The following is an 18,202-nucleotide window of genomic DNA, read 5'->3' as shown; positions in this document are numbered from 1 at the left end:
AGCCCTTGAACTTAAAGAAAGCAATATACATGCACTCTCAGTGCTCAGATACGACGACAATTCAAAAGCCATCAAACCACCCCCCCAGCTAGACAGACTTCAGAAAGACTTCACAACTATTTGGATCTACAGATGACACTATTGCATAAAAAGACATAAAGAAGCTTTATGTATGATCAAAGCAAATAAACCAATGTAACTCAATACCTTTCATTTTCCTGTAGCTGCTCACCTCCCTTCTTCCAGGAGCATCTGGCCTTAGGGGAAGCTTTGGGTTTGCATTCAAAATCAACTGTGCTGCCTATTTGTACCTGGGTCAGTTTCTTCATTGGATTCTTGGAAAAATCTGGAGCAGAAGCTAAAAGAGAGGGGAGAGTAATAGTGAAATAAAGCACCTTTAATTATGTTAATGATACTATTTAGCACTTAGACAACACTTCTCAGATTCCAAACATAATTAAAAACATGGATTAGTTAGTTCAAACAGGTCTACTGGACAAATGGGCATTTCTCTCCTTACACTAGCACAAAGGTCTCAGCTGTGCAGAGTACGTCACCTAACGAAGCGTGCACAGATCACACTGACTTCACCTGAGCTGAAACTCAGTGAACCCCAGGAGCAGTAAGCACATGCCTGACTTTACGCTTTGCTGAGTGTGAGTGTGCATGATTTGTTTAAGTCCAGGGAGGGCAGTCAACACCAGCAGTCTCATAAAAACTTAAGGAACTGCTTGGCTTCTAGTTTTGTGTGAGAATGCATGTCAGATCGAATATGTTAGATGACATAAAATTACAGCGCAGCTCATTCCGAGTGGGTATAGTTTTCATTAACTCATAGTTAAGAAAAGGAACATGGCTTCTACCTATACCAACAGCAAACTTCAGAAGGCAATTCAGGAGACCAAGGCTGAAGGAGCAGTCTGCTGATGGACTGTAACCTCAGCAACAGAAAGTAACTCCTGTCCCAAATCACACTGCACTTCCAGGCTTAGTTTTGCAATCAGCCTGCGCTGGAGGTGGAAATTGCACAAGCAAATGAGTGCATAAGGCAGTCACAAGTGCAGCATTTCCCTCAGACAAACGGTTGCCACTATTTTACACTCAAGCACATGCCATTTGAATGACTGAATGACAACCCCATGTCCCCTTGATCAAGAAAGGCTGCATACAAGAGCTGCCTATTGCTTTTAAGTGGCAGGGCTCCCCGGGGAGCACTGGAGCTGCTGTGCAGAAGGTGAGTGCAGCTGAGTGATGTGCGGAGCCAGTGCTGCCTCCGCACCACGTGAGCCATTTCAATCTTCGGGCCCGAGTCCAAGCCCCCATCTCTGCTCTTCCCCTAATGAATAATTTAGCTGTGTTCTGTTTTAAAGCAATGAATGATTGGACTGCAAATCCTCTGGAAGCAGATGAGTCAACTCCTCGGCACTGCAAATAAAGATACTAAGTCGACAAAAATGTTTATTTCACTGATAGCATCTGAGTGGGCTAAACTTGAGATCATGACCGGGTGGAATATGAGACAGGTGGAGGAGGTGTGGAGAGGGAGCATGAAGTTTGTGTTTTAGTGAAAAAAAGAAAATCTTACCTACAACCCTGAGCTCTGCACTTGAATAGATGACACCATGTTTATTTTCAGCTATGCATTGGTATCTGCCAGAATCTGTCAGATTTAGATTTGATATTGTAAGTGCACCATTTTCAATTTGGATCCTTCCCTGAATATTAAGAAAAATATCTTTATTGATGATACATTTACTGTGAAATTTTTAAAATAAGTACGAAATATAAATAGGACAGCATAAATACAATAAATGGGGTAAATGAAACAGCATAAGCATGAAAGCTGTTCTAAAATAAATGACACGACTGCATCATGGTATGGCAACAGCGACCAAATAGAGAGACCTGGCAACACAGTGTATGAAATCAGTTCTTCAAACCTGCTCATTTCACAGAGCTTTGCAATCTCAAATACCTTTGCATTTCCCCAGAAATGTGGACAAAATCATACTAGGCTCCTCATGACAGACCTGAGCATCCAAACTATACAGATGGCACTGGCATTTCATACGATTTACACGTGCTATTTGTTAGTGAGCTCTCTGTAACACTACGTAGGAAACATTCCAACAGTCGTTAGAGGGAAGACACCTATGTAAGTGCCTCAAAGCCGACAAAGCTACTAAAGTATAGGGATCTTCTCAGCTTGCTTATTCTTAGAAAGCTATATGAATTGCCATAAGTAGTGACTAAGGATGGAGTGGCAGAAACTGATGAGAAAAGGAACCAGTGACAAAGGCAAAACCAAAGGATCTTCTCTTTTGGGGAAAACCAGAGAAACAATAATGGACAAAAGAACAAACTATTTGCTCAAAACCATTTTCTGATTAATTTTTTTTTTTTAATTGAGACATGGCTTACCAGGCCTAATGCAATGGTACTCACTCCCTGCCTTTCCCTGCAGGCACGTACTTAGCGCTGGCCCCACTGCAAGGTGACTCCAGCTATCTATGGGCAGCAGGACAGCCCAGCTCAGCTCCTTCTTTGACAGGTCCCCTTCCCAGTTTAGTGCAACAGGCTCTGCCACTTAGAGGACAAAATCACAAAGAGGAAGTGTCTCCATCTCTCGATCCTCTCTCTAGCATCCCAGGCTTCTCTTCTTACTCTTCCTTACAAAAGATTTGTTCATGAACAAGGGGACCTAAGCAGAATAAGCCCAGTAGATTTTCATCAAGGAGACCCAGAACGAAGAAGGATTACTGCAGTCAAGGAGCTAAAGACAACTGACTGCTATACACAGAGAACTCTTTTTGTGAGGTCTCCTCAGTGCTGGCTTGTAAAGACTTAGTCCTATAGTTTACAATCCTTAAATACCTCCAGAGTAAGTCATGCTTATGCACTGACACCATGCTGTAAGGCTGGCCACCAATACTCAGAAGTGAAGAAATAGCAAGACTGAATGAGAGAAGATACTTCTGTACTTAACGAGGTAAGAAAGCACATTAACTCAGTGACTTTGTATGATGCAGTAACAATGCCCTGAAATCACTGAGATGAGATTTTTGTACTCCCTCATTTAACCTGTCCACAACACACTACCATTCCTTTTAGTGAGCATGTAACTATAACACTCTGAAGGATAAAAAATGTTTTTCAGTACTTAGATAATTTTTCATGGCCATCCACTGAATTTACTTGAGCAGTCGCTCCTTCTTCAACTGTGAGTGCTAAGACTGAGCACAGAGCACTGGCCAAGGGCAAGATGCCTTCCTGCGATGGACTAGTGCTCATAGTTTATATTCCTGATAACCCAAACTGGGTGGTTTTCTCAATGAAGCAGTGAGGTTTAAAAATCAATGTGGGCATCAGAACACTTCTGTGTTTCTAATCTGGGAGACCAAGTATCTCACCTTCTAAGTACAACCTCTTTTCCCTGTCACCAAATATATTACTTTACATTAATTCAATTTAACAACTGTATTAAAGCAAATACCTATGTTACACTGCTGTTTGCATTTCACTCTTTGCATCAAGTAATGGTGACCCTATGAGCTTTTAGAATTTTTGTCTTTTTTTTTGTTGAGAAGTTTGAATATGTTTTCTTACTACATTTAATAAAATGCTAATAGCAAGTACAACAAAATCATTTAAGTCCTCTATCCCTAATTTATGGTTCTTAACATATAACTTTAAACTTCCTTCTCCAGTCTTTCCTTACATACCTACTTCTATGGTTCTATTGTTACTTTTGAATCTGCTTTTAGCTGGGATATTTCTGTACAACATAATTTGGTTTTGTGTTTCTGGTGTTGCAGCTTTTGAAGTTTCCATCTGGATGCTCCTGACAAATGCATGAAAACCAGTTTCAAATATTTCTTTTGACTAATTACATGGACTTTTGGGAATTCTCATATGAAGTATTGTTGATTTTACATAGCATCATGTTTTCAAAACAGAACATTACCTCTATTGACAGCTGGTCTCCATTCTTCAGCCACCTGTATGATGGTTTGGGCTTCCCACTTGCTCTGCAATCCCAGTATAAAGTGTCCTCTACAGCAACTTCGGTATCTTTTATCGTCTGGATCCAGTGAGGTTTTGCTGCAGATGAAACACACATCAACAACAAAGTCCCCAAGAAGTTATTGTTCCATATGAGAATCAAAGGGTTAATCTGCACAGCACTTAACAGTTTTCTGTGTAGGCTGGTCTGAGCCAACAGAGGTTCTCACTGGTTCTGCAGCGAGTCAGCTAATGAAACAAATTAACTCACTGTTCATTTTAGACATTCTTATTACAAGCAGTAAACCAAAACAAAACTGAGATTACAGATCACTAAAGCTGAGCTAGTGAAAGCAGTATTAAAATCACTAATGATTAAACAACACAACTTTGAAATTGAGGTAAATGTAAGATAAAGAAATTAGTGGTGATATTGAAATTAAATAATTGATACAACTAAATCATCAAATTAATGCTGAAGAGGATCCTTTAAGTCCTAAAAAACCCGTAATGGTATGTCAGCCTTAGTTCTAAATACCATTCAAATTGTTTTCTAATGCTAGTCAGTACTTAACTGGATGAATACATGGATATATGAGACTGTTTCTGAAAAGCATTAGTCTTAGCACAACATTGGGTGATGCAAACCAGAATATGGCCTTAAGAAAATTGTACAAATTTGCTGATTTTTAAACAAAATTTTGATGTATTAATACCATACATCCTCCACATTTACCTAAAATACATTAAAACTGTAAAGATAGTTTAAAACATCTGTTACAGATTTCATAGGCTAAAAACCCCTTCACTTGGCAAATAAACATCGCTGCATGAAAGACAGCAGTAGTTTATTCCTTTAGTGCTATTTCACAGAACAGCACAACACTGTTTTATAGCAAATTTGTATGAATTCTCTTTGAATTTATTCAATTGACTAGAAAGTTTATAAACTCAATATATGCTATTTCTCCAAGAAAAGATAAATTCTGGATGTTGCATATGGAGAAAACAGATGAAAAGTAGGATGAAACTTGGTTGCAAATACACAGCTAAAGGCAAAAGAATTTCCCAGAGTCAATTTGATTACCTTACAGATTATCTGCAAGTGGTAATTCAAGAAAATTTCCGAACACTCTGGTATCAAAACAACTAGAAAGAAAAAAAAAAAGTCCTTGGCGATACAGGAAAATATTATTATTTCATAATGAGTTTTGGAAGCACAGAAGGTCAGATTAATTCCCGTTGAACTTCCTACTACAATGGATTTATACCAGCAATTAATTCAGACCAGGGAAATTAATGACTTGTCTATGGCCACAAGGGAAGTCTGCAGCACAGCTGAGAGCTGAACCTGTTCCATTGCCATAGGCACAAGACCAGCAGACCAACGTTTGGATGAAGGTTGGTATTAATTTCATGAAAAAAGATTCATTCTTTTCTAGCATACAAATTTTATCTCCATCATACATTCTGCAATGCAGTGATAAGATCTCAACATGAACATGTACAGTACCATACTTTTAAAACAAAGATTAATACTGTTTATGATTTATGCATACGTACTTAGCATCAACTTTTCACAGAAAACTTACTAAAACATATTCACTGAGATACTAAACTAGAAGGCTTTGGAATTTAACCACTATTTACCGACAGTGAAACCTTCTAATACCCCATGAGGATTAATGCCTTTCACTGACTTGGGGATGATCTAATTTTTTACACTTTCTTTATCAAGGCCAGGTCTAAGAGACAGGATAACGATCTTTGTAGCAGACAAATGTACCATCTTACTGATACTGATTTTGGTTAGATCTTGAAAGTTAACTTTACAACGGTGGAGTTCAAGACAGAGCCACTGCTTTACCTGACATTGTCATCTGGCATATTTGCCCCGCATGTGTCAAGGGGATGAAAGCTCAGAACTCCATGTCCGTGTGCTTCCTGCACTTTGCATACCTAAATATTTATGCAACAAGCAACAGTGCCTGAATTATTGATGGATCCGTACACGTGCAGTATTTCACATCTGCTGCCCACTTGAAAGTAGGTTAAATATAGTCTATTTGCAAGTTGAAGACCTTGGATTCAGTTCGATTAATAAGAAAAACATTTGTCCACATTATAAATCTTCAGTTTAGGACCCTTTGTGTCAGACAGTCTCCATAGGAGGGTTTCCCAAACCTCCAAGGCAGATATGATAAACTGGGTCTTCTTGGAAAGTGTGGGAGCAAGATAACCAACTCAAACCAGAAATGAACAGAGCAGCTTCCTAAGCCACAACGTGAGAAATCTGTGGTGCTTGTTCATCCACAAGAGTGTTGATGTGGACCTCGGTGATTTTCTTGAGGAAGGCTTTTTCTCTGAATCACTGATGAAAGAATTCAGCAGAAAGAAAGATACCCATTTTAATCTGCCACCTCTCAAAGTCTTTAAAGAAGGCTGTAAAAGTATTAGAAACTTTGGAAAAGAACAATTCAACTGAGCCATTCAAAATTGAAAAGGCAGCTAAACAGGGGCCATTCCAGGTGGGAATATGCTGCTCAAAACCCACAATCTTGGCCACGGTAGAGATGGTCCCCATTGCAGCAGCTGAGGGAAGCGCAGACAGAAGGTCATGTATCAGTAGATCCACACACCCTCCCAAAAGAGAAGCCCAACTTTCTAAGCCCAGCACTGCCCTCTTTATTGAGCTCTGCCTGACTGTACCCAAATGATTCTGAACATTCAGCTTTATTCCTCCTGAGCTCTAGTCACTGTTCGGCAAATTCCACCTGCTTACAACGTTTGCTTCCACCCACTGCTGCCACAGGTGTGCTCTGAAGGAGGGCTGATGCCTTACAACAAAGCCTTGTTCTCTCACGGAACTTGGTGTGTAACTTTTATCTTCCTAAGGAGATACCACTCCTTCCTCCTTCAGCAAGGGACAGGCCAGCAGGCAACAGAATTTCATTGAGATGAAAAAAGGATGATGCCCTGTAAATTGATAGGTTGCAAGTTGATTTTAATACAGTTTGTAGTGCAGGGTTTAAGACTGTGATAGGAACCCGTATTGTGTGATAGTATTAAGAATTCTTAGGAACTTGATGTGCAATCTTCATGAAAGATTCATATAAAAAGTTCCCTTAGGATGAAAATACATGTAGGTAACTGATTTTCTAAAGAAGGTTAGCTGTCAGCCTCATGGTCAGTCACCTGGAAAAGCACCAGGCTGTATTTTGCTTCAGTTGCTTCTGCCTAAAATGTTCCTTGCAGTACTCATGGTCTCACAGGCAAGAAGTGATCCACGTGTGTAACTTCATAAAATTTATCCCAGTGAGAAGACTCGGTCATCTTTTTTTTTGGTGACTATAATCACCCTTTTTTTCCAGCTAATTAGGCCAGGCAGGTCTTCCTGAAGAAAACAACTGTTCCTTCATTGCCCTCTAGGGCATCCCTGTAGGCCATAAGGAAAGGAAGAACCATTTTTTTGGACTTTTAAGAAACATTTGCAACGACTGTTCTGAGGGATGCTACAAATGAGGACCAGCTGCAATGAACAACTGCGACGAAGCTCTTGGAAGCAACGGCCGAAGAAGCTGACGTTTCCCAGAAGCTGCACTGGGAGCTAATTTGTAAATAATTTGTGGGGTACCACGCACAATGCATGTCAACATGTATTTTTATATATGATCTCCTTCAGAAAAGACTTCTCCAATAAAAATCTCCTTTTAATTCTGTAAGCCACAGGAATAGCATGAAGGAAAAAGGCAGAGGTTCACGCCTGTAGCTTGCCCAGGCACTGTGCTCTCCCAGAGAGTACTGAGCTCTGCCATGCCTCGGCGGGGAGGCAGAAGACTATGGGAAGCTCTTCCAGAAGAGTCACTAATTGGGGCTTGCACGTAAGACGCATTCTGCTTATACACATACCTTTACTTTGAAATTTACAGTATGAAAGCTGGGCTGGAAATCTTTGAAAATACCTTTGGATAGCTCAGCAGTTGGGCAATAAATCAGAGTCAAACAGAACTTTCCATAGTTCAAGAGAAAGCAACTCTGAAGCATAATGGGGAAAAAACCCAAGCAGAAAATGTAACCTTCATTTTTCTAGGCAGTATATCTGAAAGTCAGGCTATGACATCCCATACTGATACCTACAGCAGTGATGAACCTGATGACTTTATCTCAAAACTCCAAGTGACTTTAAGCACGAGTAACTTTGTTCTGATAGAACAACTGGAGTAGAGAAGCATCTACCACATCCCTGAAGATGTCCTGTTATTTGCATTCCATTCAAAAATAAAAATGTTCTCAAGCAACAGGTAATTGCTACAACATTGAAGAAAGTTTCAGTATGTAAAAAAGAGTAATAATTTGTCTCTGTAGCAAGGCAATTAAATTATTAGACAGCATCAAAAATTAAACTCTAGGTTGATCAAACTCAGCAACACCTTGGTATTTAGTCATTTATAGTTTTGTAGTTGTTTTGAAGCCACGTCCACAAACAAGACAGTCAGGCTATCAGACAAAACCTGAAGGCTCTTCCACACACATTACTAATTTTCAGTATAATTTTGGTGGTACATTATTACCAAAATAATTAACAAAATACACAAGCATTTTTTGATGTACTACAAAATTATGCAGAGTCCATGTATTACTGGGGGTTTGCCTCTGCTATCACAGACCACCACTGCGGAGCAAAAGAGGAACAGTGGCAGAATTTTTCTCACTGTTAAACATTTTACTTTGGTACTGTAAATCATGAGTTCCATTAAATCAGCATGTGCTAATTAAGAATGAATTTTTTCAATTATACTTTAAATTAATTGATTTATGTATCTCTACCATGTTACATGTTTAATTGCATCTTAAAATACAAAAGTGTAATTGTTCCATCTCTTCTCATTCTTCCACGCCATGAAATGTCTCCATGGATTCTTTTTTCTTCTATTACCTCTTTATGGAAAGGACTAATAGCAATGATAAATGAATATACTAGCAAAGTGAAAGCAAATTATTTATATATTCAGGTTTTATATTAAATCAAAGTCAGACAATCTTGTCCTATTTTTAGCACATTCTGAACTCCCCTGAGGAGGAAACTGGCATTAAGCAAATGTTGAGACTGTACAAAGGACAAAAACCTAAACATTTGATGTTGGGCTTTTCTTGATAAAATCCTTCAAGAGAAAGAAGGGAAAATTAATAGTCTGTTAGTAATTTTATAAAAGAACCCAGAATATCTGTTTAGATTATCTATTTTAATTATTGCCTTCAACTATGGGTTGAGAGTTATATTTAAAACCCACAATAAAGTGAAAAAACCAAACCCATTTTATTTTCTATGAAGAGAGTTACAGATGTGCACAGAATTTCTAACCCAAACATATTTACAAGCATTCTTGAGAAAATTACTATGGCCATGATTAAAGTTGAGCCTATGTTCAAGTGCTTTGCGGTTGCAAGACTATAATTCATTACGGGAAGAAGATGGAGGAGAGCACAGAAAATGTGGTGCCTTTTTTTTTTTTTTAAATCAAACAATTTGCACTGAAAAACGCAACTTTCAGATTAAGATTTTACAGTTTGAGCTCATAAAACAAATCAGGAGAATCAGAGTGTTTTCGCTCCACAGCAGAGCAAGGAAAGGCTTCAAGCTTTTGTTTAGGACTAGCTTTTATGTTTCATTTACAGAGAATCTTTAAAGTCTGCAAAGAAAGAAAAACCTAATTTTCAGTCACATTGAAAATTTTTGCCATTTTTTTCCCCCTGAAGATTTTCTTCACGTTGTTTCACTACAACTTTGAAAATGTTAACCCCGATTCTTCTTGCACTCTTTTTTTTTGAGTAAGAAACAGAAGCTTTGTTCTGCTGCAGAGAGGAAAATAAACATTGTCACTGTTGAAATAAAAAGGTACTTGTCCATTTGTAATAGTTGTATTTTCTATATATGATTAGTAGACACATCTTACGCTACTAATAAAGTGTTGTAACAGCAGCCAACATCCACTAACATCACCACACAGATTTGTGTCGTCTTTGCCAGCACTGACACTTCCTGGCAGACAGATAGTTTTTAATCTAAGTCTTCAGCATATTGCATTAGTTTCCCTCAAATCCTCATATGCTTTTAAAACAAATTCCTTAAATATTGATCTTTTACTGGAAGACCAAGTGGCATATGGTTAGATTTCTTTACCAGACAGATTTCTGAGCTTTGATACGAGGCACAGTGGTGTGCCATCAGAAGATACTGAGTTACAGAACATCATTAATCTACGAACAGAATTTATATCCTCCACATTACCAAAAAGTGTTAAAATGATCCTATCCTGAATACAGACTTTTTGGCATTCTATCTGCAACAACAAAGCAAGTAGCAAAGTAAGAAAGATTACTTAAATTTTCTTAATTCCGCAGAACGGGTTTCATTAAGCAGAACAAATGAAATTAAACAGTTGGTGTGCCATTAATGCCATTACAGGTCTCATTATTTTTTTAGGATAAACATCCATACTAGGGATGAATCTAACATGGGCAGCCATTTATATTGAAATATGTTCAAATATTGAAATTGCAATATATTGAAATAGGTTCAAATCCCCTTCTGGATTTGTGATAAAAATGTTCACACTGATTTACTTGTCACAAAATTGCACCTTGCTTGCTTTTATTGATTAGCAACATCCTTTATTTCAGCTCTGCGTCCTTTCATGAGCAAACAGAACTTGGGAAACAGGTCAAACATCTCAAGATTGCACACTGTCGTAATTACATTACAAGGACTAATGAACAAGTCTACTCTATTTTGTATGTAGCTACACTGATGTGTCTTACAACTGTCCTGCTTTAAAACTGGGGTAGGATTACTGAGCCAACCTGATTACAAACCACAGCTTGTTTGAAATTTTGAAGTAGCGAATAAAAGTAGCTTTATAAAAATCAAATGCATAATGCCAAGTTCGAAATGACAGATGCCACTGGCAGATGAAGCCTCTTACATCTTGTGCCCTATGTTACTCACAGGATTTCTCAAAAAGTCATAATTACAATTAGTACATGGAAAAATCAGGTTGCTCAAAGTCCTGCGTCCAACCTAACCTTCAGTATTTCCAACCATGGGGCATCGATTCAGGGTAACTATTATTTTGGAAGCTGGGGGGCGGGAGAAATCTCTTCCTTACTCCTCATAAGATCTGTTGTGCCTTAAACTACAATCTTCATTGACTACAATCTACATAGCAACACTCTGTGTGTTCTACTAAACAGCAGCTTCCCATACCGAAGTAGTAAACAGAAAGAACATTTGCTCAAAGTTGCACAGTACCTATGCTCTGTGGGTTTTTTTATACAACTTAAAAACACATCTCTTTGCTCATATATTCCTACATGAGGAAAACATTCCAAAGCACAGTCTGAAACACTCTTTAAATTGCCATTTACCTAAAGAAAATTGTATTTGCTGAGATCTAGCTTTAACAAAAATTGTCAATTACCACTTTGTTGCAAATCACTCTAGCTTTAAAACACCACCAATGTGCTTTGCTGATACTCATTTCACTCTATAGCCTTAAATGCACAAGAGACTCTGTCTTTTTTCCAGCTATTAAATTTCGTATTATTTCATTTCCTATGCTGGATTACATTCTCTCATTTATTTACTCATTTTAAAATAAAATTGGATGTTTCAAATGCAAAGGATTGTCAATATCCATCAGTAATCTTTTCCTAAAGCAAGATAAAATTCGTATTTCCTGTAAATGTGAGGCCTAAATGATCCCCCAAATAAATCCGATTGACTGAAAGTCTAAGGTTTCACCAATGGACCAATAAGAAAGATTTAAAAAAAAAGTCTTTCCACCACAGAAAAATGAGCACAAGCATTTTCTACATTATTCTTAGCTACCCTTTTGAGCCTGGACATTTATTAGATATGCTATGCAAAAACCTGGTGCGTAAGTTCTCATTCTCTGCAAGTAGTTAAGATGCCATGGATTTTAAAGCACAAATACCTGATGGTACTGCAGAAGCTGTAAACCCTGAAGTACCCTAGAGCGGTTTGTATTTCATGTGTGAAGAAGGGTGGGAGGGAGGGAGAGAGGAGAAAATTTCCTACCATAGTAAGTGAGACGTCCTCTTGCAATGTTTTTTCCTCTGGAGTTTTCAGTAATACATTCATACAGTCCTGCATCCTCCTGCTGGAAATTAGGTATTTCAATCATGCCATTGGATTTCTTCAGCTTTATTTTACTTGGAAATGGCAGACCATCGGTTCTTCTCCAGTTAATCTGAGGCACAGGGCTAAAGAGAAAATAATGGAATTTTAAACAGCTTTGCTTCAAGTATTCGATTGTCAAAACTAGATACCGAAACTAAACTAAACTCAGAAGTGACTAAAAGCGTGTGTTCAAAGCGGTTCATGCTGTACATGACAGATGGTCAGACACTATGGCAACTGATAAGCATACACCATTCTGTTTCATACACTGTTATGTCAGATACCAAATTTTTCATGAATATTTGTGCAAATATCCAACAATTGAAACATTACTTGTAAATCAGCATTGCCCGTCCCCCTGAAGATGGGTGAGATCCACTAGAGCCCCCATGGAAGGAGAACCAAGGTAACTCTTTTGAAAATCCCATCCTAAAACAGTCATTCATTCTCCAATTGTAAAACTTTCACTCACCTAGCTGGGGAACCAAAGCAATAGGATATGATTAAGTTATCAATCTGGCACTTAAAATTATGAAGACCTGACAAAGCTGTCTGCAAATAAACCGCAAAGTGGTAAGTAAATACATTTACAGAAAGTAAATGCATTCTCAGATCATCTGTGAAAGAGAAAAGGCATCAATTGTGTGTGAAATACCATTCAGAAGAGGAATGCATTTTAATCTTTATTTCAGCTATAAAAGAAGAACAATATTATGAAAGCATCAAGTACATTTAACAGTAAAATTCAGACAAAATTCTTGCAGACTTCAACAACATTTCCTTCCTCACAGGGAGAGCAGAGGTCGGTCAAAGGACATATGCAAAACTGCACTGATCTTATTCAAGATAATTTGAAATGAAATGTAAATTCCTGTGTTGCCAACGCATACATTTTAATTCTAAACAAAACAGAAATTTACTCCAAGACTCTTTGCCCTTCAATTCTAAGGCAATAATTGTGATGATCAAAATAGAGTCTCCAGAAAACACCACCAAAACAACTGCTGAAACTCACATTTCTTGTGCAGATGAACCCCAATGTGCTTCAACTTTCAGCATCGCTAAAGACAAAAACTTACTTTCCTAGTGCAAAGCATTCCAGTTTCACAGTTGAGCCTTTAGCTGCAGGAAGCGTCTCAGGAAACTGAACTTCTATTTTGGGTTCATATTCTCCCATCACACCTATATGAGAATTGAAGGAGGTAATATTGAGTTTTTAAAGTCCTTTTTCTCTCTTTAGCATTACATTACATTAAATTAAAAATTGAGGTTATTTCTCACACGTTCCATTTACAAAGAGAAGCGTAAGCACCTGCCAGTGAAATCAGTCAGACTTAGGAGAGGAAGAGGAGCACGCAACACAAAATAGTTTCTCTTTTTATAAAGCAATCAATATTCTGAGAACGCATGAAAGGTTACACTGTAAGAGACAAAAACGCTCACTGACGACTAGAGGCGTTATTTATTCAAGGTGTAAAGGGAAGCCATACCATCCGTGCGCAGCACCAGAGGAGTTGGCGACCCAAGAACCTGGCTGTTGGTCACAGTGCTGGTTACAACGCAGGTGTAATTTCCTACATCTGATGGCTCGACTTTGGCTATGTAGAGGTGACCTGTCTCTTGAGACACAAAACGCCGACTGTCCTCTTGTACAAATGATGGATATTCATTGAAGATCCAAGCAAATGACAATTCTAGTTGGCAATAAAAAAAAATTATGTTTGATAAGGGTTTTCACTTTTTTTCTTCGAAGATCAGTTTATCTTATTACTGTATTTTACAATAACGTGTTACATACCATACTGCATTATGTAACAAACAGGACCAGAAAGCCAAGGACTGAGAAAAATAAATTTAAAAAAGCACCAGAAACTAGCAAAACCAAAAAAGCAAAAACAAACCATTTTTTTCACCAGCGCTGTATCTCCTCCAACAGAACAAAAAGGTGAAAGGAATTCAAAATGCTTTACTTTTTTTAATGCTTAATATGCACAGAAATAGGTGCAGACAGCAAAACCAAGACATAAGTTTGCTAAAATAGAAATATTATTCATTCAAGTAGCTACTGAACAACTTGGCTAGAAACTTAGCAGACAGAAACAGCACAGGTGCACGCATGAATGTCAGAAGAGGCATAAATTCCCAGTAGGGCTCACCAAACAGCAAAACTGTTTTTTTTTTTTCCATAGAAAAATCCATAAAAATTCCATTTGAAAAAAATCTCTGATATGGCAACGTAGTCCTCACTACCGTTCGTTATGGTCATTTGAAAGGAAAACCACACTTCAAAATATAAACTAAGAGATTTAGCAAAAAAGGCACCGCACTTTGTTTTTTTCTGACCACCACTCTGAGCTCTGTGTGTCCAATGTTAATTGGCAAAAGCCCCTTCCTGTGCAAGGCCGTGGGCTTGTCTCGTTTAAATCCTACAGAATCAAAGGAAATTGATTTTTAATGGTTTTCCATGCAAGAAATAATTTTTCACCCAAGTGCCACTCAGCTGAAAGTTTATAAAAAGATTACAGCTTCTGCAAGTGCTAATTAGAAACTATTATAGCTTGATTGACTTGCCTTCGTGTTAAAATATCTTGTAGCATTCGCGCTGCCCCTACAAAATGGGAGATCACCCCTTTTTGCACCGGTTTAATTTGAAAGTGCATGAATTTGGATGCAGTCACAAAATAGGGAGTAGGCATTTTCATAACCCTCACAGTTCAGTATGAATATGCACCCAGGAAAGCGCTAAGCCGACAGGACAATTTAACGCAAGATAAGATTGTGCAGATGAAAAAACACTCAATAAATGAAATTATTAAAATATTTATGGACTGGCTAATGCGAAAAGGCTAATGAAATAGGTTATCATAATTGCAAGGTTTTTTTAATCAATATTTAAATTCCTTCCATTAATGTAATTTTTAAAAATCCTTCCATTAACGTAAATAACAGCAGCATATATGAACAATTAACAGTCTCAAGAATTTTCTCAAGAGTTAAAATTCTGTCATATTTGGAAACACTTATTGCTGAAAACAGCCATGTACCTTTCTGGACTTACAGCGTTGCGTCCTCAGGTGAACCAATGGCTTTCACTAAAAGTTCCTTCCTATATAACATAAGAGGTGTAATTATTTTATGATAAGGCAGGCCACCAAGGATTTGTCAAGGAAAGATAGGGTAGATAGTGCAGTGGGAAGCAAAACCCTATGATCTAACTTGACTTGAGTAAGACTTCTCAGATGCGCCACAGGAGTCTTATACAGAAGCCAAAGAATATTCATACAGTCCACCAAAAAAAAATTAAAAAAAATATCCGTATAGCTATTCTCCCATCTTCCACACAAATGCCAAGGTGTAGGGGTCAAGGGTTTGCTGTTGAATTGAGAGGGCTGGTTGTGTAAGCAGTGTGCAGCAGCGCGATGGCATCTGTACATCATTCTGGCTGTGGGCTGGCACTATTCCATATCTATCAACCATTTCAAATGAAAAAAATAAAATTAAAAACAAGAAAGTACATCTGAAAAGTCTGAATGGGACTAAGACATCTTCGAGAACAAAGATTGTATGGTCTTGGTAAATGGGAAAGACCAGAAAATAAAGCAAAATTCCATTTCTACAGAGCAGCTGGATGAAGTGATCACAAGGGTGAGGGAGAGGTTGTAGACCAAACTAGGTATCAATTCGGGAACTATAAGAAAAAAAAAAAAAACATTTTCAGCTCTACATCAAACTCAGACATTCACAAGACACAAAAGTGAGGGAAGCCAGGTTTTATTGGTTCCAGTATTTATTGAGCTACTTGTTTTCCTTAACTCAAAATATTATTTTATTCTAAAAAAAACTCAAAAAAGAAGAAAAAAAAAAAAAAGGACATCATTCAAAACATTGAAAGGGGACGGACAGATCTGAATACGCAGCAGGAAAATAAGCAGCTTGATTTCATTCCGATTATATTGAGTTAAGCGAAGAGTAAACTCATTGAAATCAGTCATTATGATTGTGAAAGCCACGCAAAGTGTATTCCAGCTTAATTGGATCCTTCAACAGACTATGAATTAGCACTCCTGGAAACCTAATTTCCTATTCAACATATATTTTCATCGGCTATCTTAAAAAAGGAGCAGAGCATTTCTTTACCAGTGCCCCACAGCCAATACCTCATTTTATATTTATTGTACTTTACAAAATTGTATTCTTATTTTCCAAAAAGAATTCATATTGAACAACTTGTTCTGTGATTTATTATGTTTACACCATTTGCCTGTTGCTGATCCTAGGGCACCTCAAGGGACATAAACTCACTTCCTCTCTGTCAATTACAAGTTTTCAGTTGATTTTCTGTTATAAATGGAAGTAATATGTCTCTCCTGGGCTTCCTTGGAGATCTAAGCCTTTGCTTTCCAAGGCATTTTTTCCTTATTTGGCTACCATACATGGATAAGGTATTGCAAATTACAGTTATTACTCAATTTTTATTTGTTTACTGCATCTTGGTTGGCTTCTTCCATTTATTTTGCATTATGTGATTATTATTTACTGTGCAGTCTACAAGTCACAACACACTCAGCATGCTCATACTGTTCTAGGTGTTTTGTGCACCTAAGTGTTCAATTAAGAATTGCTTATAAAATTGCCTGTCATTTTTAAAGCCAATTTTTTTACAAAATTCAGTAATTAAATCAGCATGGCCTTTGAGGTCTACCATGGTAATTTCCTGCCATCTACGAGCCCTAAAAAAAGAACAACCCAAAAAAACAAACCCAAAACCCAAATGCTGCTAAAGGAACATAAGGGGTCGAGACCCACACATAGTAGTTTTTAAACGGAGCTCAAAGTTAGGCTTTAAGCTCATGTACATGCTTTTGAAAAGCTTGCTTGTAATTACATTACACATTTCTTCCAACATAGTGGAAGACCACTGAATCGACCCAGGGCAATTTTATTTCTTTCAGAATTTATGAGGCAGCTGTAGTTGTAGAAATCCAAAGCTATAAAAGAATTCAGGAAGTTGTCAAAGCAAAAGTCAGGGGAGGGAAGGCATATAGACCTGCGACCAAAAGGAGAAGGGCAATTCATAAAGTTTATTTTATCCACTCAATGCACGAATTCTGAAATTCATCTCTTGCTCCTTTTGCTCTAGACCATCACTCCTACACATCTGCTCAATATCTGTTAGCTCCATAATTGACATCTAAATGAGATTTCTAAAATAGCCAAAAATAAACGACGTCAACAATATTTTTCTGAAACAGATTTAAACTTATGTTCAAAACCAATTAGATTTCAAACGGTGAAGCAGATGTTTCCATAAATAACCCTGAAAAGAAATTAAAATACTTGATTTTGAGTGCATCAAGCTGAAAGAGAGTTTTATTTTTTAAAGAAAAGAAGTTTCATGTCAATCATTGATATCCAAATCTGTGTTATTTCATATAGTTCTCAAATTCAGATTTTACAGTATTCTGCAATAGAGATTGAAGGGGAAGCTGAAGTATCCTGGTATTTTCTGTCTCAACTGGCACTCTGCCTAACCCACAGGGTGGTATATGGCTTTTAAAAAACTGCAGAAGAGTAATCAGGCAGAATTTAGCAATGGCAGAAACCGCAATTCAAGACATGGAAATCTGTAACAACCAGCTATTTTGACTTATCTACCTTAAAAGTAATGAAAAAGCAATGCTAGTTTTGAAAGAGTAATGACAGATTCCATAATTAAGGAAGAAACCAATGAGATCATCATTTGGCCCAGTTTCAGCTCAAACCACGAGGGAATGAAAAATGGAGAAAAGCCTCTCGCTTTGTGGATGAGCATTGCTCAGGAAGGAGTAAGGGCTCCAGGCACAGACACGGAGCAACAAGGTACAGTTTTGTGGAGCAGTCACACACAGAAACATCCACTGCTGAGGACAGCTCTGCATGTCTGTCTGCACAGGAACCTTGACGAAAGTGCAAAGAAATTGTTTCAAAGTGGGAAATTAATCTGCATGAGGTAAAAGTGCA

At 37.7% G+C, this 18,202-nt stretch overlaps 1 protein-coding gene across 2 annotated transcripts in view; it reads right to left on the bottom strand.

Annotated features, from left to right (window-relative positions):
- Window positions 1-18,202, bottom strand: part of CNTN3 (contactin 3) — a 109,271-nt gene that overhangs the window by 27,848 nt on the left and 63,221 nt on the right. For both annotated transcript variants that reach the window (XM_040592903.1, XM_040592904.1), the window contains exons 4-9: window positions 13,693-13,896; window positions 13,282-13,384; window positions 12,101-12,285; window positions 3,965-4,101; window positions 1,586-1,715; window positions 208-358 (exon numbers count right to left, since the gene is read on the bottom strand). In XM_040592903.1, coding sequence (XP_040448837.1) covers window positions 208-358; window positions 1,586-1,715; window positions 3,965-4,101; window positions 12,101-12,285; window positions 13,282-13,384; window positions 13,693-13,896 — 910 coding nt within the window. The remainder of the gene's footprint in view (window positions 1-207; window positions 359-1,585; window positions 1,716-3,964; window positions 4,102-12,100; window positions 12,286-13,281; window positions 13,385-13,692; window positions 13,897-18,202) is intronic.

Source organism: Falco naumanni, chromosome 4, assembly GCF_017639655.2.
Source record: "Falco naumanni isolate bFalNau1 chromosome 4, bFalNau1.pat, whole genome shotgun sequence".
Taxonomy (NCBI): domain Eukaryota; kingdom Metazoa; phylum Chordata; class Aves; order Falconiformes; family Falconidae; genus Falco; species Falco naumanni.
This window is presented reverse-complemented; position numbering and strand designations above follow the sequence as displayed.